The sequence below is a fragment of the Mus caroli genome, unplaced genomic scaffold (genome assembly GCF_978045245.1).
Source record: "Mus caroli unplaced genomic scaffold, Mus_caroli_1 scaffold_1, whole genome shotgun sequence".
Lineage (NCBI taxonomy): Eukaryota > Metazoa > Chordata > Mammalia > Rodentia > Muridae > Mus > Mus caroli.
In genome coordinates this window covers 59,664,121-59,685,929 of record NW_028227256.1, presented here as the reverse complement: position 1 = coordinate 59,685,929, position 21,809 = coordinate 59,664,121, and the positions used below count along the sequence as shown (strand labels likewise).

Sequence of the window (21,809 nt, the reverse complement as noted above, 5' to 3'; positions counted from 1 at the left end):
ATGAGAAACAGATACTTAAATAGTCAATAACTCCAAGTGCGTTTGCAAGGTTGAGCAGGCTCCCATCTGCAAAAGTTCTGAACTCCCCAGAGAAGAGAAATGTGAAGGCTAAGAGTTTGGGATTCCAGAAAGAAATTCTGAGAAGTCACACATGGGAAAAGTGAAAAGAAGTTACCTGTTACGGAGTGGGCCTGCTCTGCCTGTTTATGTCTATAAACACTGTCACTGGCTTAGTAAATAATTAGGGATGTGGCTGTAAGAACAGCGACAACAGCAGACATTTCCAGCGTGTCAGCCCTTGGTTCTCGGGCTCTACGTGAATGTCTTTATTTTCCATGAGTTTTAAGTGGGGAATGTGAAGAGCTAAGAGGATGAGCACTTTGAAAACTAAGGAAGAGAGCAAAGTAACACAGGGGGAAATCCGGGGCTCTCTGAAGAATTGCTTACTGCTGCTTGAGTGACTGAGCCAGGCTTGAAGCCAGACACACAAAATCCTTAGCTAGCTGCAGCCCACTGTCCATTTTTATAAATAAAGTTTTATTTGAACACTCCCATTTGTTTCCGCACCACTTGGGGGTTGCCTTTGTGCTTCGTTGGCAGGGCAGAGTGCTTGCCAGAAAGGCTGTATGTGCTCCAAAGCCTGGGATATGTATTATCTGGTCTTTCATAGCACAGCTTTGCAGATTTTTCTCGAACCAACTAAGGCAGGAACGGAAAGCCGCCTTCTCTCCCTTCTGCCTCCTACTCTGCCTGAACCTGTCAGAGAATTGGCATAATGCAGATTCACCATGAAAAAAAAAAAAAAAAAGCAATCGTCTCTCACAGCTATGTTCATGAAATGTCACTGGGACCTGGAAGAGCTACCCAGCATTCCCCCAAGGAATGGTATGAAAGGCACCAAGGGTGGGTTTCCTCTCTGGACCTAAGAGCTGTTTTATGCTGCGGGTGTGGGGGGCTTTTCTGTGCCAGCTGAGAACAGACATAGCAGAAGGGACAGTTCAGGCGAACCATTTGTTTCATCTGTGGGATTACAAAAACATGAGAAAAGGCTTGGATCCACTAGAAAAGTATATGGAAGCTAGTGGAAGAACTCCAGGCCTCCCGTGCTCTTTAAGGGATGCTAAAATTTAAAGTATCCTTGAGAAAAGGTTTTTCCATTTGCTGGACAAGCAAGTATGCAGAGGTAGGCTCATTGGAGGTTTGCAGTGAGCCTGCACGAACCTTGTCTCTCTGTCTCTCCCCCACCCCATCTATCTAAAATGCCTCAACATTCAACCCCTTACTGCCTGAAGCAGGAACTTCTCCTCTTCTAGAATTTAGGCTTAAAACTGAGGCTTGCCAGGCTGCGTTGTTGGAGAGAGATGCTGGGGAGAAACACTTTTTGCTGCCCTTTGACAGACTGTCCTTGGCAGCTGCTTAGATGCCCTAGTGGGGAGGGGGATGTGCCGGGCTTCTGTGTCAGAAGAGGCTGAGTATGCAAGCAAACTTCACAAACAGTGCCTCTGTGTCCTGTGGGCAGAGATGGTGGTCAAGCAGCACACAGTGGTTCCACACATCTCTCCCTGTCCTCCACTCTGCAACACCTAGCCTCAGGTAGGCAGCTGGGGACGGGGGTGGGGCAGTGGGGAGGATTCTCACATCACTGCTGTCTATCTGGAGCCCTGGAGGCTTTGGGGGTTTGGTGTGCTCCTCTGACTTCATCTGAGACGTATGCGCATGAACTAACTCTGCTTCCTCAGTGAGACAGCACTGTAGAGTAAAGGGAAGCTGATGAGAAAGATACACTGATGGGGCCAGTCCAGTCCTGTACCCAGGGATGGGGTGTCTTACTGGCATGTAAAGTTTTGGAGTGGAAGGCAGGTTGTGAGAGTGACAGTGGTGGTGGAAAAGAGATGTGAATAGAAATGGCAGATTGGTCCGTAGGACCCAAATAAATTAACTCAAACTCTGAGGCATGGAGTCAGATGCCAGGCTTGACTTCAGCTCTACCCTATGTGTGGCTCCCTTACAACGATTCCCAGCCATGTCCACAGAATGGCCTCTAATGCTCATTTTCTCCTGGTTGTATCTGGATGAAAATCAGGGTCGGGGATAGGGGGACAGCAGAAAGGCACACAGTGGAGTCCAAAAGAGAGAGCACAGAAGGCTGGAGACACATTCACAACCATGGGACCATCAGAGCATACGCATGTTCCTTTAAGGGCCCTTAATAAGAAGGGAGTTCAGGAAACTGCATCCGCATCCCAAGAACACCTTCACAGTGCAGCCCTGCCTGGGTCTCCAGGATTTCTGGCAGGTGGTCCTTTCCTACTGCATTCAGTACACACAGCCTCCTACAGGAGCAACAACAACTCTTGTCTTCACCAGAAGCTACTAAAAATATCCACCTGGTCAGGAGCCCCACCATCCTGACTGTGGGCATTATCTAGTTCTTTACTGGCTTCTTGCTTGTTGCCTTTTCTTTTATTAAGGAAAAAAAAAAAAGCACCGAGTAAGAGGAAATAATTCATCACCTTAATTGTACCGCTTTTCAGTCTTTTTTTCCCTTTCCCTTTATACACGGTTTTTCATTTGTTAAAGCTCAAACCTTAAGAACAAAGATACATGACGACACCATGTTTATAGTCACTGCTTATGCAAGCAAGCTAGCAAGCAAGCAAAGCAAGCACACTCAAGTTACATTGTTTCAAACATGACTCATATGAGCGACAAAAAGATCTTTCTAAAGAATGGCATGAGGACACAGTGTTTTCAATTCCTCTGCCTCCTCCTTCTCTGTACAGTTTCTCTTCCACACTAAGTCACATCCATGTACACGGTCTACACGCACATGAAGCGGCAATGCAAGAAGCCAGTTAAAGGCAGAAACCAAAGATACTTCAAACGAAGAAAGATCCAGAGCCCCCATCAGCACAGGTCCAAAGGCCACTTCTGCATTTCCCTAAAGACCCACCAAGAACACACTGCTCTCCTGTAGTGAGTAGGACCCAAATAAATTACTTCTGCTGCATGACTAGTTTATAATCAAAAGAAAAACAACCCGAATCCTATAGGCACAGAAGCAATGCAAATGGCGGTTGTAAGTGGGGTCCCCACATCAGTTCTTGGTAACTTGCCTGCCTGAATCTGATTTTACTCTGATTCTCTGTTTTGAGTAAAAATGCTGATTTTATGTCTTGAGCAAGAGGCTCCTACTGTCCTGCCCATGAAGAGAACAAAAGTCATGTCTCCCAAGTGGAGACCATTTGTTTGAGTAAAGATGGAGGCGTGTGAGAAGGTCCCAGGTTCACCTGGCTAACACCCAGGAGCGTCACAGAACACATGTCAGTGTGGTTGAAACTTCTAATTCACACTGTGCTCTTGGCTCTCTAATGTTCTTGAGCCAAGTCTCTGCCCCCAAAGACCTGGTTGCCTCCTTGTCATGTCTGCATCCGAGAGTCAATGCTTGCAACTGGAGCCCTGTCTACACAGCCCCAAAGCATCAAGAACATACTGAGAAGTCTTACCTTCGAGCCACTGAGCCCAGTGTGTATTTAGCCTAAGTGCACATTTGCCACTCAGATGAGACTTTATTATATATATATTTTTACAGGCAAACAGGGCCTGGGTGTGCAGCCTTGTGCCGCACACAACTTCAAGGAGAGCACGTGCACTTGGTGTGTTTATTCTTTCAGAGGAGTGAAGCCTTCAGCTGTTGTTCCTGTCAGTCACGCCCAGACATGGGGCGAGCACAGCTTTTATAGCAGTTACTGGCCAGTCTTGAACTGGCCTTTCAGGGAGCTTTGAGGCTCAACAACCCACAAAGAGTCGGGAGCAGGCTTCTCTTCCCCAGCGTAAACCTTATGCTGCACCAGGAAGGTGAGCGCCAAGCTCTAACAGTCTAAGCTGTTCTGTTTGCACCTTAGCTTTCCCTGTCAGGCTTTGCGTTCGCAGCTACAACCCCAGGGAGCAGCAAGGTGTGCATGCACATGGATGCACAATACAATTCCACATGTGGTGGGGAAGCAGGAGAGAGGATAAGAATCAAAACATACACCGGCCAGAGCTCTATTCTACCACTTTCCCCGCCATATTGATGGTCTTAGAACTAGGGACGAATGGCAAATTAGGTGGGACGACTTGGATTCAGGGAGCCTATACAGGTGTCAAGCCAAGGACTCATCTCTCTCTCTCTCTCTAGTCAGGAACTAGGCAGATTCATGAGAGCGGAGATAAGATATGGAGATTTTGGATATATAAAATGGGGATCTTATTTCTAAAATGCTGTCACCTAGAGGGTCCAGCCTAGGCAGCACAGACAGGGTGTAACAGCTCTCTCACAGCTGGCACCAAACAGACCCTTGGGACTAAGCGCTGGGCGAGGGCCTGTGAACACGCTGCAGTCCGCCAACTGCCCGAGGAACACTCAGCACTTAGATCAGCTACTGAGCTTAAGTATAAGGACTTGGGCAGCATCAGCAGCCAGACTGACCATGGAGGGTGAGTGTAAACCCGCTGCATTTGAAAAGCACAAACGTACCCTTCGCTCCAGGCTGGGAGCCCTTGCTTCTTTTCTTGGATGAGGCAAGCATCCCAATTTCCCTCTGCTTTGCTTTGTTCTCTAGTTGCTTTCTTAGGGAGAAAGCGTCCCTTTCTGTTCCCAGCCATGAGATTCAAGTGCCCTGACTCTAGTCAGAGAATGAACCTCCTTGCTCCCTCTACCAGCTTCTGAATTCAGCACCTTCCCCCCTGTTAAGATCACAGCCCTCCTCAGGTTTGTTTTTGTTTTTTTTTTCCTTCTCCCAACATCTTCACTAGAATGCCTGGTACTACGCCTCCCTGAGGGTTAATCTTCCCACAGCCTCTCCTTTCTCACCACTCCTGCATTTTCAACCTCATTGCTCCCGAGTGGACAATGCAAGGCTCAAAGGTTTATCTGTAACCTATTTGTCTCTATTATAGGTTTCTACGCTTTAATTAAATGAGAGACATTGAGGATCTCACCCCCCCCCCCATCTATGGGTGTCGCTGCCGCCACCTAGTGGTGAGAAAGTGAAGCATTTGTTTTCTCCTGCAAGCTTTGTTAAAATGGGGGTTACTCCCCCCACCAAATTCACATCACATGGAAAGAGAAAAAGCCATGCAAAACAATTTTTTTTACCTTTAAAATCCTCACCTGCAAAAGCTGATATGGGTTCTGAAAGAGAAAACAAAAACAGGAAAAAAGTTGAGTTAGATAAAGAGAAAAGTGAACGAATATGACACAATTGAGTCTGTTAGGCCACTTGGCAACGTGCTACAGAACATGGCCCACCTCCTGTATGTTTTCTAGACTTTGCCTACCATCATCACGGGGCTAGGGTAAGCAGAGAGGCTGCTCAAGTTGCTTTGGAACAAAAAGTCCTTCACAGAGTAACAGGTCCCCAAGGCACTGTAATCAGCCACTTACCACTGATTACTTTCTCAGACCTGGGATTAGTGTTAGATGCCCAGGCCCTGAGAGTTGCTTGGGGGACTGGGGAAGTCCCAGTTGCTTCTGACGTCACTAGGCACAGACACCCAAAGTCCAAGAACAGCACTTGGTAACTTATTTTTATTACGGCAACTCCGCTGGCTGGGAGCAAGTCCTATTCCTTTTCAGGATTCCTTTTCTGTTTGGGGAAAGATCCACGGCTAGGATGGGAGGTGGTTGGGGTGCCCTTAGGGAAACCCCTGCTTCAGGATGGAGCCTTGGGCAGAAATGTGTGCATTTCAGGAGGGCTGGCTCTTAGCACTTCTGACGAAAGAGATAGTGAGGGATCCTCTGGTAAGCCATGCTTAATCCTACAATCTAGACTCTTGGGCATTGGAAATATTAGCTTGAAAACAAAATGTAACATTTGATTTCTTATGCCGTAATTTTCCCTGCAGTTCATTCATGTGAAAGAATGGCGTGGGTAATTGTGTTGGCATTCTTGTATAGCACGGGTAGCACTTTTGCCCACCACTGAAGGCTTCCATTAAATCCATCAATCCTTCCCAGCATGTAATTCTGACTGGCAGGCACTCGTGTCCTCTAGCATTTTCTTTGCTTAAAAACTGGAGTCTGATGATGGGGTCTCGGCACCCCAAATTTTCACATACTTAATGCACATCTATTTCTGTTTGGGAGATGGATATATAAAACCGTCACCTCATGTCTTAGTCTTACCCCTCCCACCCTCAGCCCAAGACTCAACCAAGTCTATACTTCACCTCCTGCACAGACTAGTACAGCCCGACCTACTGGGAAATGTGAAGAGAGCAGTTGCTTCCTTCTGCATATCCTAATGTCTTATTTGAAACAACCGCCAAGAGAGAGGAAGGCACGTACCCATGCAGTTCTCCAGTGGGACATCAGTGCTTATCCGAATGTCATCGATGGAAATCTCTCCCGATCGTCCCTTCCCTATCACTCCCTCGAACACGATCTAGAGCCGGAAGGACAAGAGCCAAGATTAGCTAATCTTCCTGGTTTATCCAGTGTAAAGACTTCCAATGTTCTCTTAACAGCCGTGTGTGTGTGTGTGTGTGTGTGTGTGTGTGTGTGTTATTGCACCTGGTACATACACATCTGTGGACCACACGGCTCCATCTCTTGAAATCTTAATTTAAGAAGAGTTGGTTCAAATCAATTACACATTTGAGAGAATAAGAAAATGTAACAAGTTGATAGATATTGCTGTCCAGTAACAAGAACATACTGATTAAAAGAACCACAATTGAAGCATCCTTGAGGGAGAGGGGTGCTGATATTTCCCTAGCTATTTCAGAGGTTCCTTTCCTGGAAATCCTTCAGATGCTCAGGGCAGGTATTTGAGAACTCAGAGGACATGAGCAGGTGATGGTAATAAAGGAAACACGGTCCTTAGGTTTGGACGGCCTTCTGCATGACCTCTCCTCACACTCTGACTTAGAGATCTGTTAATATAACAGCAGGGAAATAATTTACTCTTCTATCAATTTACTGAGCATGTACTATGTGTTAGGCACACAGATGAGGTAGAAACAAAATCCAGTAAGATACAGCTCTGCCTGGAGAAACTCAAACAAAGACAAAAACCGAGATGGATAGAAGAAACCTCTAACATGTTCTTCTAATGCCCGCTGGGACTAAGGTTAATAAATGGGGAACCCAGGTTGGGGAGCAAGGGTCTCCGGATGCCTTGTAGTCTCAGGAGTGAGTGGCTACAGCCTGCACAGTGCATGGAAGCCCCTCAGCTCTGTGGTCTTTAACCACTCCTCATTCTCGCCCTCCCTGGGTTCTTTCTGCAAACGAGCACATGTCCTCTGGCAAGCTGAAAGAGCAGTTGGCTGCCTCTCCAGCCATCTGTTGCTGCTCTTCATCTGGGGAGGAGCAGGTTAATGCTTTGGCTGGTTTTCAGCGCCCTCGTCCACAGCGTGTCTACTCTAACCCAAGATGTGGGTACAGATGTGTGGGCCCATCTGTGCCTCTTGCTCCACGGGACAGAGATAATAGAAGCTGAGAGAGAAGCCACTTGTTTGGGGCTCTCGGGTTTGATGGAGGATGCCTATCCATCTTACGCCCCTTTCTGGATCTGTGCTCTCTGGAGCAGGTCTGGGAAGGCGCGGCCACAGCCACCCCCATTCTGAGCCCTCCACTGCCTTGGGGATAGAGGGGCCATTTGTGTTTATTTCCCTGGCTTCTGTGTCCTTTTGTCGGCCTACCTGATAGCAATCTAAAATAAAATGGAGAGAAGAAACATTTGTTGGAGAAGATTTCAGCAATATAAAAGGCAATAGGAGGAACAAAGAACCAAGTCTGGGTGTAGAGATAGGCGCATTCTGAATAACAAATAAGTGTCATTTAGTTGCCATGGCAACATAAGAAACACAATGAAAACAGCGGAGCTTAACCATGTCCCTTAATGATGAATGGGCAAGGCTCTTTGAAATGTTGGAATGGTGATCACAATGAGTCCCTTGCCTCTTGCACACACACACCCCTTTTCTTCCCTGACTCACCTGATACTCCATGTCATAGCTGGGCAGGATAATGCGCCCGTGCTTCCACTCGCTGCCCTGGTCCTCACGGATGACCCAAAGGAGTTTGCTTTCCTGGCTGGCTTCCCGAACCACCTGCAGTGCCACCCCGTGGCCGCCCATGGCTTGGTACTGGAACTCCATGCACACAGGGCTTCGGGGCAGGTGCACTGGTGGGCTGATGAGCCGCCCGTACTGGCCCTCTCGTCGGCCATCACTCTGCAGTTTCAAGAAGTTCTTGTCATCTGGGGAAGAAGATCCAAACGTGGATGGTAAATGCTTGGGAAATACCCCGCTTTGTAACTGTTGCCTCTCCATCAGAAAGATGGACAGGAGTTGGGGTGTTTTCAGTGTTTTGAAATATGTTGGAGCTTGCTATGTAGATCAGGCTGGCCTTGAACTTACAACCTTCTCGATTCTGCCTCTTCAGTGCTATGACCACAGGTGTGTGCCACTATGCTGAGTCTACTGTGCTCTTTTCTTAGGCCCTTTCGGACTTTTGAGTCAAATGCTCATTCTTCTTGAAGCCCTTTCTTCAATCCTTAAGTCACACTGGTTCCCCATTAGCTCTCTGTGTCATGTCTTTCATATTCACCCCCTGGGGTGGTCAGTTTCAAATCCTGGCTGTGTATAGACTTGTCCTTTCTCCCTAGAGTGAAGCAGCCTGACCTATGTCTTACTCACCTCTGGCTTACCCAATGGGCCAGTGTAGCCTAGTGAACTGAATTACAGGGGAACAGATTATAGGGTGAGGTGGCTGCCAGATTGGAGTGTGACTCTGGTCAGGTATTGTCAGGCTGGGCACTGTCCAAGTGGAAGACATTAAAAACCTTCTGTCTCTGCCAGGGTTGCTAGATGGTGCCTAGGCCTCAGTAACTACCATGCAGACACTCAAGTCAACTCTAAGCAGATCAGGGATGGGGTAGCTGGCCATCCCACTTTGTTCCTAGACTCGACTTTCTCAAGCAGCCATCCACACACAGCTCCAGTGGTTAGAAAGGTATGGCCATTATCATTACCAAAGGCTGTGTCTTCAGCAGAGAATGTATGTGCTCTGGGAAGTTAAGGGCTCACTGTCCAAATGTTTCAAGAATGGCCTTCTTGGCAGACTGGGTTTAAATCCATCTGATACTTATGCAGAAGGCTGAGCTCTTGTTATGGTTGGCAGCACCCATGCCTCACAGACACAGGTATGGAGATGGGGGAACTCCATCCAGCCTGTGTGCAGAGAGCAAATGCTCAGAGAAGGAAGAAGAGTTCCCACGATCTTGGGCCCTGAAGCACGGATCATGGTCTGCTAAACTCCTCTGCAAGCGGGTCAGGGACATATTTTCACTGTGTAACCAACTTAGAATGTGAGCAGGCCAGACACTTCAGGGTCTTGTTAATTTGGTGCTACGTTAGTCTGAGCCACAAGCAGAGGTTCTCGGTCAGTAGGAATGGTGAGTGCCTTGAGTTTGCTGGCGAAGGACAAGCTAGGGTTCCAGAAGCCTGGATCCATGCCCTCTCAGGGAGGGGATCTCTGATTCATTGCTATCAAACCTGTTGGCATTATCTTGTTAGGTGAGGGGCTAAGCCTACCACGGAGCCTCCACCAGCAGCCTGTTCAAGGCAGAGATAAGGAAGGGGAGGCTGCCTCGAGAACAGAGCTTTAATGATGGGGTCTGATGAGGAGGGGATGCTGATAGCATCACCAGGCATTGGGTGATCTTCCAGCCTTCTGTCTCCACATCCGATCTTCCTGCTATCATTATTAATGATAATAATTACAACTCAGATTTGCATAATGCCTTTCAGATTACAAAGCACACTGGTACGCAATATATCACCTCGTCCTTGGTCTATACCTGTGAGCTAAGACTTCCTAATTTTACTTTGCACACGATGGAGAAATCAAGAAAGGTTTAAGTGTCTTGTCCAAGGAGGAAATGCTGGTTCAGAGGTAGGGAGACCCCAAACTTAAATGAGGGATCCCACACCTTCCTACAGTAAACTCTTCAGCTGCCCAAAAGCGTCTTGCTCCAAATCCCTGCAATCCCTCCCTGTCTGAGGCAAACCTTCTCCCCCCTGAGCCTACTGCCTCACAGCAGCCTCACTGACCCTGAAGCCCCTTGCTCTTCCTTTTTTCCACCTAGCCTGGCTCTGATGCCAACTTCTAACCATTCTGGCACAGGAGTTGGGTTTTTTCTTTCCATCATGTGGGTCCCAGATCAAGTTTGGTGGCAAGCACCTCTACCCGGTGAGCCATCTTCAATCGCCTATCACAGATTGTCTTGCACACAGAAGGTTGAGTATCGCATCTTTCTCCTCTCCTTAGTCCATGCATATCACACTACCCTGAGAAGTCTTATCCCATGAATGAATAAATGAATGAATGGCAAACACACAGATGAGAAGGAATGGTATATAACGAGAAGAGAGAATCTGCTAGCCTCTGCCAAGCCTTCAGTTCACACAATCCCTTTGCCACCGACTGTTTTCCTGAGCCAGCAGGCCCCTTTTAAAGATGAGGTAAGCTAATATCGGGATCACCTGTGGAGGCTCCCAGTAGACTGAGACACCAGCGAGGGTCCCCCTGATCCCCTGTGCTCCTGGAACTTCCAAGCCCTTACCCTTTCCACCCCATCTATAAAGGAAAGCAGGATTGAGAAGTTTCTTATTCAGCTTTCTCCCTTCACAGCTTCACAAATAAGACCCACTTGCTGCCTGAGAATTGCTTGGCGGAAATTCTGTCACTTGTGTGAATTTGCATTCTTAAGCAAAGGAGTCATAGCAGAACGGTTACAACCAGGAAAGCCAAATGTGTCTAGGGTGTGAGATGGCAGGCTGCAAGGATTTTCATCTGGGTCTATCTTAGCTCCCCACCCTGTCATTAGAATTCAACCAGGCCAAAGGGTCCCCAGTCAGCTGGTGCAGAGTCTCCAGAGCCTGCGCCTTTCTCCTTTCTTCTCTCCCCCCTTCTCTCACAGTAGGCTGGTAATCACTATGCATGATTTACAGGGCCGCGGCAGGAATCGAGTTAATGCTGGTGGCGTGCTAAGCACGAGCAGCTGAAGGATCATAATTCAGCGCTGACATCTGAGCTAATCCACGGGTTTGCAGAGTCTCCAGACAAGCAGGCCTCTGGATTTCACTCAGTTAAATCATTTGTGCCCCACTTGTCTGTTAAGTGCTATGAACTCCAGGGAAGAAAGATGATATGTAAATTTAAGGAATTAGCAGGGACATCAGTCAGAGAGATGCCGAGCTGCAAAACATCGCTGCCTGTCACGACAGAGGCCTGATTAGAACCAGGAACCGCGAGAGGGAAAGACTCAGACCGGGAAATGCACAAGGAAGGGAACCAAAAAACAGAGGATGAGAATGATCAAACTGAGCAGATACCAGGTGACAGACACCACACCACGGCTTTACCCTTAGCTGTGCTTTGTACCCATCCCTGTGCACCCAGCAATATCACCTTTCTCTTTCCCCCTCTCTCTCTGGCTCTGTCTCTCTCTCCTCTTCCACCCTGCTAAGTAGCTCAGGTTGGCCCCGAACTCATGATCTTCTTGCCCGATGCTCTCCAGTGCTGGAATTAGCTATGTGCCCCCATCCACTTCAAGCCCATTTTCCCTCTGAAGCTCAGAGATATGAGGTCATGCTTCCAGGACCACTGATACCGAGCGATGGAAGTAGGCTCTGGACCCAGATGGGACTGAGTAAACTTGCGGCCTCCTTGTCACCTGTGGTGGAATCCTGGCTGGAGGCTCTAAGTCTTGGAAAGCCTTAGTCTTTCCATCTGTATAGTGGGTATAATAATGGTATTACTGCATGAGGTTGTAAGGTTAAGCCCTGTAGAGCACTTTGCATGGGAACAGGGATATAGCAAGAGCTCAGTCAGGCTACTGATGCCATGCCACACACTGCCTTCCATATAGACTGAAGACCACCATAAACCTGGGAAGCCAGTGCAAGATACAAAAAGAAGCAGGATTCATCCTGGGGTGTGGTGGTATTGACATTGACATTCTTTGAAATAAGATGCTTTCCCCCCAGAAACCAGCCAGCTCCCAGCTGTCCATCATGTGCCCCTCCCATTGGCACAGGTCTTCTGTGCCAATCTTCAGAGGATGAAATAAAATGAGATAGTGTCTTGGATCGTGAGTGGGAACCCATGTGACTACTAGTACTGGCTAGAGGAAGTATGTGGAAACATCCTGCCTCCATGCCACCCACCCTTCCCTTCAGAAAGGGGCTCCACAGGCCACACTGGCAATGTGTTCTCCAGGACACATCCCCAGCTGTCAAGAACATCTCACATTCAGTTTAACACCTTCCTGCTGTCATGTGGTCACACGTGCTCCATCTATCCCTGATGGGACACAGCTCATTTCCGTTCTATGACTTGGAAGCATTTTACTCATAAGGAGTTAAGGAGTCCCGGGGGCTGGGGAGATGGCTAAGTGTATAAAAGGTGTGTCTTACAAGCCTGATGACCCCAGGACTGAAGTAAAACCACAGGTCTACAAACCCACCCTCCCTATAAGGAGATGGGAGGAAGATACAGGAAAAAGAATGGAAGTTTCTGAGATAGCCTGAGGTACACTACACAGAACAGAGACTGTCTCAGACAAGACAGAAGGACTGACACCAGGGGTTGTGCACTGTGGTGCATACAAATACAAACAGAGAAGGGAGAGATGGGGGGGGGGTGAAAGATGGGGTGGGGAGAAGTAGAGGAAGGGGGAGACAGGGAGAGAGAGAAGAAAAGAGGAAAGAAGAAAAGAAGAGGGGGAGGGAGAAAAGGAGAGCGACAGAGAGGGAGAGGGGGAGGGAAAAGAGAGGGAGAGGGAAAGAAAGAGATAGAGATAGACAGAAGTAGAGAGAGAGAGAGAGAGAGAGAATCAATTAAGACCTTTAGTCTGTGCTTCCCCAGGAAACACAACCCTACTCTCTTTAAATGCTCCCTTTCTGGGTCCTTGTTCATGGAGTGCTTCAGCTCTCCAAAGTCCTGACATTCAGACAAGGTACCAAGCTTGGATGTATTCTGCAAGTGAAGACCTTGTAGAATATTCCAGCTTATGGGCTACCACCACTCAATACTAAGAAAGGCCAAGTACTCAGTGCCTGAAAGAATCGTGGGCATGGCCGGGTGGGGGGCAGGGTTGCTTTATGAATTCCCTTGGTCCTTAGGAAGGAACCCTTTTGGATTCCAAGAAGTTGCCCTAATATGAGAAGCAGCCAGCTAAGACCTGGCCCTGGGGGGCGGGGGTGGGGGTGGGGAGGAATCTGCGTTTTTCCATGGCTAGGACACCGGCCGTGGGTAGCTTCCAACAAAAAGACAATGGAAAGGAAATCCACCCAGCTGCTGAGAGAGAACGAAGAAATAAAGTCCCTAAGATACAAAATCCCTGTCCTCCTGGGCCTGGCTTATTTAGGAGGCATTTTGCTGTGTCCTTGACTCGGAATGTCCGCTGTTGCCAATGACACAGAGCAAACAATCACAGGGGAATGAACAACTCAAGTTCAAAAGGGCAGAGAGGAGGTGCAGAGGAGAGGGACGCTCAGGCGCTTCACCTGACGCTGTCTCTAAAAGGGCCTCTTGATATTTCACCTGGCGATTTATGGTCCCATCTGGCTTCAGCTGCTTAAGTGTCCTCTGGGCACGTGACTGGGGTCGGCCCAATTGCAATGGATTCAATTGTGTCTACTCCCCTTTAGCCAACCCCAAAATAAATCACCAGCTTGATCCTCCTGGCTATTGCAAAGCCAAACACGCCATCTGTCCCTCACACGCATCTCCTGGCTAGCATCTTGCCCTCCTACTAGAACAACCATCTGAAAAGAATATTTAGTGCAGCAGGAGATGGAGTCTCTTAGTATAGGTCATACTTAAAACATGAGTCAGCCACTCCGCTGGCCTCCCAAGGTCAGTCTATCTCTGCTAAGGTCCTCAAATTAACAACCAGTTAAGGGAAACATTGACTTTGGATGAACTCGGCAGGATGTTTTCAAGGTTTATGATAGAACATTCGGCAGGGATTTAAGGATTCGGCCGGACCAGTCCTTGCAGGCAGCTAGCTACCTGGAGGTATTTTTCGATATGGTGTGTCAGCTTCCATAGAAAGCTCTGCCATCTAGTTTGTTCTCAATTTCCCCGTCTAATATCACCCCAGTCTCTCAGGGTTTTCAAGAAAAGGGGGATAACAGCTTCTCTCTGTTTTCATCTTTTCCACAAACAGGGCTGTTTTCCTCTCATCTTACAGGAGGATCCCCCCCCCCATTCTTTCCTGTTCTAGTTGAAATTATTCCTTGATTATTGCTTGCTTCAGCTCAGCTCTTCCTGTCCTTTAATTATCTATCATGATCCATAGCCCCAGTTTTCTGGTTTAGTATTTTTAAAGGCTATGCCCTAGGCAAACCATAGCCACCTTCCTCCCAAGGCAGTGGTTCTCAACCTGTGGGTCTCGACCCCACCAGAGGCTCAAATGATTATTTTACTGGGGTCTCATATCAGATATCCTGCATATCAGATATTTACACTTTGATTCACAACAGCATTAGATTTAGAGTAATGAAGTAGCAATGCAAATAATTTTATGACTGGGGGGGTGGGCACCACAACAGGAGGACCTGTATTAAAGGGTGGCAGCATCAGGAAAGCTGAGACTACTGATTTGACAGTGTCTGAATTGAAAGCTGTCACCTGATCTTTTGAGCATAGAGGGAGGTTTTAAATTCAGAGCCATTGCTAGCTTACAGTAAAAAAAAAAAAAAAAAGCAAGCCCGTCTTAGGTTCATCCATCAGGGCTCTGGTCTCCCACTCTGCTGGCGTTTATCAGCAACCAAGTCTATAGCAAAACAACCCCAGTAGCAAGTTAACAGGGTATTCGCCCTCCATTTGAAGGGATGGCCAACATGGGTGAAACTTGAGTGTTTACATTCTTGGCTTACTCCCTCTTAGCTTTCCTCTGAGCCTCCTGTAAGCGGGGGGCAAAGCTCCCTTCACAGTGCTGTCCCAGTCCAAGTTTGCCAGTTTTCTTTAGACACTTGTATGGCGTTTAGTTACCAAAGTGGGGGAGCATCGTAACCACACATCCCAGGGTCAATCACTGTATGAAAGGGCGCACACATTCCGGAGTGAAAGAGCACATGTCCCAGACCACACTTGGATCATGATGGGAGGCACTGGGCAGAATCCTCTTTGTCTCTGGCCTTATCTCCTCCTCTTCCTCCTCCCCTTCCTCCCCCTCCTCCTCTTCTTACTTCACCTCCTCCTTCCCCTTCCCACCCCAGTGGTGCTAGGGATTGGACTTAGGCACTCTAGACATTCCCAGATGCTAGGCAAGCACTCTACCAGTGGCTCCAACTCTGCTCTGCTCTCCTTTTCCTTTTCCTTTCCTTTCTTTCTTTTTTTTCTTTTTTAAAGGCAGAGTCTTGCTAAGTTGCCTAGGTTGGTCCTGAACTCATTCTGTAGCTCAAGCAGTCCTTAAACTTCCAATCCTCCTGCCTCGGTCTCTCAAATAGCTGACATTATATGCTAGCAACCAGCAGGCCCAGGTCTTATCTCATTCTTTACAACAATAATGACCACAACAGTAACAAGTCTGGATACTATTGGTATTGCTATTTACTTAGTATACTATTCCCGAGTGACCCCGTGTAGTCCTTAATGCGTTATCCCTCGTTAATTTCCCATAGCTGCTGAGGGAGATAGAGTGGCATAGATGGAAAATCAAAATAGCAACACTTGCAGAATGGGCTCAGGCAAATCTGCCTCCCTAACTCCCTGCTTCATGGTTCTCACTAAACCAAGCTATAGAAACATCAGCAAGAATTGGGGGCTTGTTCTTCTGCTACTGCCCAAGGTGCTACAGCAGTATTGTCTAATACATGACTGGGATGCAGCTTCCATGCATGGACAGTGTGGTCTCTGCATCCACAAAATAAGACCAGTGCCACGGCAGAACTGAAGCATCGGCTGAAACTATTTTAAGTCATTAAAATTATACTAGAAATAGCCACAAACAGCTGTGGGAGGGGGCGCTCCTTCCTCAACACTGGAGAACTGGACACCAATCATTTCAAGGAGAGCTCGTGTCCTTCCTTAAAGACCCAAGTCTGATCATTGTCAGAACTCTAAATATGCCTGTTCTCCTACCAATGACCCCATGTCATTGTAGCTTCAGAGAGAAGACAAAGTGGCTTGTCAGGGAGGGTGGGGCAGGCTCTTCTGCTACCACCAGGGGTCACTGGATTTGGAACACAGTAGGGGTGGGGGTGGTGGGAACACACTCTAGGCAGCTTAGCCACAAGAGCTAAAAAAAGAAATTCTGAGTGGCTTGAAAGGCGATGTTGAAAAACAATAACAGTGGAATGAAACCAGTGGGTGTCTTGTCAGCCTGGAGCAACCATTACCCCTAGCTAAAGGAACAGAACTAATTGCTGACTTAAAAGGGAGCAAGGAAAGGAAAGAAAACACGAGAAAACAACTCAATCAGAAAATATCTAAGCAATGTAAGTGGTTTCCATGGACACTTGCGATCAACTGTCTGTGCTGAATTTCGGCATGGCCATCCTGCCCCACCCCTCCCCCCTTCATCCTCACCTCCTCCGTGTTTGACGGAGGGAGGTACTTCTTTTCCGAAATGTAATGACTTCTGTTTGCACACTCACTGAGGGGATGAAGCAGGTTGCATCCTTCTAGAGAGCAATGGGTCTGGTCTCTTTGTGGAAGAGCAAAGTAGGGTGACACAGTGGCTTTCAGGTTTGGAGCGAGGCGTCAGTCATTCTGTGCCCATTAGCATCCTCTCTGCCCTGAGCCCAACAACAGCTGTTTCCTTTCTCCTGATTTGGGGCCCCATTTTTTTGAAAGAAGAAGGGACCACCCCAAAACAGAAAGAGGTCTATCTTCTGCTTGCAACGTGATTCGGTATTTTGTAAGTAGGACAGTGGGAAACAGAGACGATGGGGTTTTTAATCATCTGAGGATAAAGGGTTCTGAGAACAATATTATGATTTTGTGTCCCAGAGTCAGGTTGCAAGTGTCCCTTTCCCAAACCTGAGTGATTCCTCTGGAAAAGGAAAACAATTGTTTTCCTTCTCAGAGTCTTAAGGTAGGAACAACGGTAAACCCAGCAGTTCCTTATGGCCCCGATTTACTCTCTGTCCCCATCTATTCATCCAGATGTTGGAATTCTGCCTGTTCTGAAAAGCATGCCCTCACCCTGTGACTGCAGAGTGTGATGAATCAGCTGAAACAAAAGCAAAGGCTACCGTTTTCAATGAGTAGCAAGGGTGAAGGGAGCAGGGTCTCAGGTGAGGGTGGGAGGAGAGGGCAGCAGGCTAAGGCAGAGGGGAGGCAGATGAAGCTCTGGCAGAACTGCTTCTAGCTAGCTCACTGGTGGCCTTGTGGTCTAGCTAGGGCTAGCCTCAGACACCTTCAGAGGAAACCTCAGAACCAGCTGAGGGGAGGGGAAGTCAGAGGATTCGAAAGGACCCTGGGTAAGAGATGGTAAATCCTCTCACCCCACAGAGAGTCCACGTGCACAAGCCTTTATTTAAAAGTGCCTCAGCCAAGCCAAGCCTTCTTTATCTCTCATGCAGACGAAATGTAAACACATACACACACATACTGCATTCACCTTTCTTACGTTCAGAGCAAGATGGGGGCTGGGAAAAACCACCAATTAATTGGACCCAGTCTCAAAGGAGAGGAAATGAAATGAAAAATCCAGGCTGGGTTATAAAAATAAGTATTTTTTTTCCCAACGTGCAGGAGGCTCATTATATTAATTAAGCATTATTGCAGAGACTGAGAGGGGGAGGGGGCAGGAGCTGGGATTGGGGTAAGTGCTCTCTCCTATGCCCGAGGCAGTGGTGATCCTCAGATACAAATCTCTCTGAGCCAGCACTCAAATGCTGAAGAGATAAACACTTGAAATATGAAAATGTTTTTCTTCAGAGCAGATGCTGTGACTCTCTGGGAAAGCAAGTGTGGGCTGTGGCAGGAAAGTGGCCCCAAGTGTTCTTCTAGAGCTTATCTGCCCCCACCAGTGCCTCTAACTCCTGGGGACCATAGAGGACACCATGGGCATATGGGGTGAGGGTAGCGCTGAAGAAGTCAGTAAGAGCGAAGCCCCTCCCCTTTCATTTTCTGGCCTTCCCCCAGTATGCTCCATCAACATGCAGTCTGCTAAATTTCCAGAATTAACCCCCTTTTCTCTCGGTGGCTTATTAATGGGCATCTGAGGTCCAGGCAGGAGGTGTGTGGAAATCGGAAGCCAAAGAAAGTGTTTTTTAGACCAATGTGTTCTGGCTTGTGAGGGCCACTTGTTACATTTTCTGGAACTTCACGAGCCAGTTAAATATAATCATTGTTAAAAATTAAATCATACAAAACTATATTAAATTATATTTAAAAAGGAAAATAATAAATACCCCCAACTCAACATTTCTTAATTATTTCAGTCTACTTCACTCTGCCGGTGATTTCTGTTCCCTGTATCTGTACCATGGGAAAACATTCCCCTGGCCCCCCTCCTCCTGCCTGCCTGCCTGCCTGCCTCCAGCTCCACCTCCCAGTCTGAGGCTCGCTAAACTGTGGGGAGAGTATTTTTACCACTGAATGTGGCACACCTTGTCAAGCAAGTTTGGGACTTTGTTTCAATTCTTGGAAGGTCTATTGTTCAATCTTTCCAGATGGCAATTGTTAATGCATGCGCAGCAGAACCAGCAGCTACCTTTCCTTTCTCCCTCACAGGGGCTAAAAGCGGTGGCTGTCTACAGTGTCAGGATGGGCTTCTGAGAGCTGGTTCTTTGGGGCCAAAAGATGGTATCAAGACATGCCAAGGTCTGACAGCAAGTCTTTTTACAGGCCAAGTGTCTGGCTCTTTGCTAAGACATACCCACCGGCATCACATCTGTGGGATGTACCCATGTGATACCTTGTACATGGCAGCATTTCAGTTTTTTGCCTTGACTGACTCCAAGAGAGGTGGTTCTCCCAGAACTATGAGTCAGAATCAAGGCCAGCAGTTTTCCCAGTGAACAGCTTTGGAAACAATACCTACCTTGTTGTTGACAAGAAGCTATGTGACAGTAGCTAGTGGTGGCTAGGGGGACAGGAGGACACTAATGGACTCCTCCCATCTCCTTAGGCCCTCCCAGAGGCTTCCTTTTCCCCTCTTTTATCCTGGTTTCTCTTTCTCCCTAGCAACTCCAAGCTGTGCTGAAATTCTCAGTGGGCTAGGAACCACTGGCCAGCCAGTGTGTGTGCTGATGTCTGTGGTGGTTTGTGGTTAAAGAGCAGACAATTGCCTTGTAGTGGGAAACTCTGAAACTTGCAAGGGGCTTGGGGCCCAAACGTGTGCAAGCTGGCTTTCCGTCTTTCATAGGATGTCTCAATGGCCTTACCTGGAAATGTTCTGTCATTGGGGTTAGCGCTGCTGATCCACGTGCTCCGGAGCCACTTGGCATGGTCGTACACCCAACCACAGGTCTCTTCCGGAAAATCAAAGTTGCAGTTGAATCCTGAAGGAAGTTGCAAATCTTTGTCTAAAAGGGAAAGAAAAGTGACTAAAGGGCAGGCAAATGAAACAGGACTGGAGAACAGGGGCAGGGCGGCAGGGCGGCAGGGCGGCAGGGTGCTGTTTCAATGGCTGGCAAGACCCAAGTAGGAGGCAGAGAAAGAAGGGCTCCCCTTTGCTCTTGCATTTCAGACATCTTGGCGATGGCTGACTTTCGGGTCAGGCTTTGGTCTCATCCTTCCCAGGCATGAAAGCCAAGTCTGCCAGTGGTTCCCATAGTAAGCAATTATAAATGAGGCCACCAAATGGCTTCAGGCTCTAATCAGCCTCCTCTTTTTACCTCGGAGAGCAGACAAATGTGAAAATTGCTGTTCCCTAAATGCCAGAGAAGAATGTCTCCCCAGTGCCTCAGTGGAAGGCTGGCTCCCTAAAAGTCTCATCTCATCTCCTGCCAGCCTGGCTCTCAAAAGTCTGGGGCAGCCCATTAGCACCCAGAGAGACCTGAATGCCAGGGAACTTCTGGCTGATGCAAGGAAAGTGACCTCGGGAAACAAGGCTGGTTTGTTTGCGATCCTTCACCTCTCTGTGGTGGGCAATCTGACATGTTACTCGAGAAGGTGCAGGTGCTATCCTTGGAGTTGCCCAGCTCAGTGCTGAGTAAGATGGGTATTTCTATATGTTAGGCCTGGCAGCTCGGGCCTGTTGAGCTCCTAAAGGGTGGGTTGGGATCTCAGGCGAGGTGAAGAACATGTTCTCCACAAATCTCTAAAAAGTGACCACATAATGGCTCACCCCATCTGCGTTGGGAGATTTACCTAACTGAACCCAGAAGTGGAACCAAGTGGGTGTTTTTCTGGGGCTCCTCCCAGATCTGAAAACCCAGTATGACTTACTACTAATCTTGGAATTAAGTTGGGGGTGGAACAGAGGTGGAGAAAGAGAAAATGGGAAGCCAAACTTGGACACTAGCCAGTGACAGAGGAAAAGCCTTGGCAAACCTGTTAGCAGGGAGGAAGTGGGGCCCTTGGCCTTCTTACTTCCCTTCCCAAGTTCCCAGAGAGAAATCTCTACAGGGAAGGCTCAATTCTGGCTAAAATGTCTAAAGACAACATCAGCTGGGTAGAAACAAATTGCCCACCATGGGGTGGAGGAAGCTTGGCTTCAGAGGAAAGGATTCTGCTGATCTCAGCAGCAGGACATAGTTGCCAGCAGACCCTACTTGTGTGCCCCCTTCCCCAAGAGGGAACATTCGGTGTTTGCCCACCCTTAGCCAAAGTCAGCTTGAGGGGAAAGGAAACACATGGAAGCCATCATGGAAGCATCAACCTGTGGCTTGGGAAAGTCAGTCTTCAGCCCTCGCCATGCCTTTCTCTCCACAATGTCTGCGTGTCTATTTTTCCATTCGAAAATACAGAGTAATTCAATATACCATAATTCCCCTGTAATGTTTATACGCATACAGTATCTCAGGAGCCAAATTCCACAAAAAAAAGATCTTTGCCTAAAAAGAAGGGAGGGACCATCAAAGAAACCTCAAATCAAACAAACCGCTGTAAACGGTAAAATTATATTAAAAATAAACTTCTGAAATTTTGCAGCAGAACCCTTAAATTTTCCTTTGGATTGCCGTTTAGATAGACTCCCCATTCCCATTCCTCCCGACATGCTAACGCTGAATTTAAAGCTCTGCATTAGCTCCTTGTGCGTTTCATTTCCAGCTCTCTGTCTCAGACACCATCTTGGAAGATCCTCCACTTCTCATTATGAGACTAAAACAAGTTCATTAAAATGTCAAGATTTTGCATTCAACTAACCCTGACCAACAGTATCCCCTACCCACACAACACACCAAAGCACACACCCCAAAGCATGTGCATTAAATTATCATTTTTCTTTCCCAAAACTTCAGCATTAATGTTTGGCTTTCCTCCCATTCTTCTTAGTGGCTATCCCTACCATCCGGGCAGTTTCCCATGTTGCCTCCCAGCTCTGAGCAGGCTCCGGGGTTTCAACAGCTATTTACATCTCTGCATCTCTTCTCAAGTCTCCTTGCCAATCTTCCCTCCTTTTGTTTAATGAACATTTAATAATGATCAGTAATTTACTGGAAATCGAGGCTGTCAAATGTAAAAGTCCAGCCCCAAACACCAGGTGTAGTAAAAGTCATGGTCTCTTAGCAGTGTCCTAATATACGGGGAGCTGAACAGTAGGATCAAAAGAGTAAGACCTTACATTTAGGATCTTTCAGTTACAGACTTTATCTAACGTGGGTGTGTTTAGAAGATAAAATGAGGGGGA

The 21,809-nt window shown here is 47.7% G+C and overlaps 1 protein-coding gene across 4 annotated transcripts in view; it reads right to left on the bottom strand.

Annotated features, from left to right (window-relative positions):
• Nrp2 (neuropilin 2) overlaps nt 1-21,809 on the bottom strand; it is a 121,759-nt gene that overhangs the window by 25,078 nt on the left and 74,872 nt on the right. For 3 of the 4 annotated variants that reach the window (XM_021168063.3, XM_021168306.2, XM_021167983.3), the window contains exons 12-15: nt 19,399-19,539; nt 7,984-8,246; nt 6,332-6,428; nt 5,156-5,176 (exon numbers count right to left, since the gene is read on the bottom strand). In XM_021168063.3, coding sequence (XP_021023722.1) covers nt 5,156-5,176; nt 6,332-6,428; nt 7,984-8,246; nt 19,399-19,539 — 522 coding nt within the window. Of the gene's footprint in view, nt 1-5,140; nt 5,177-6,331; nt 6,429-7,983; nt 8,247-19,398; nt 19,540-21,809 lie in introns of all 4 variants that reach the window. The other variant, XM_021168222.3, reaches the window with a different exon arrangement.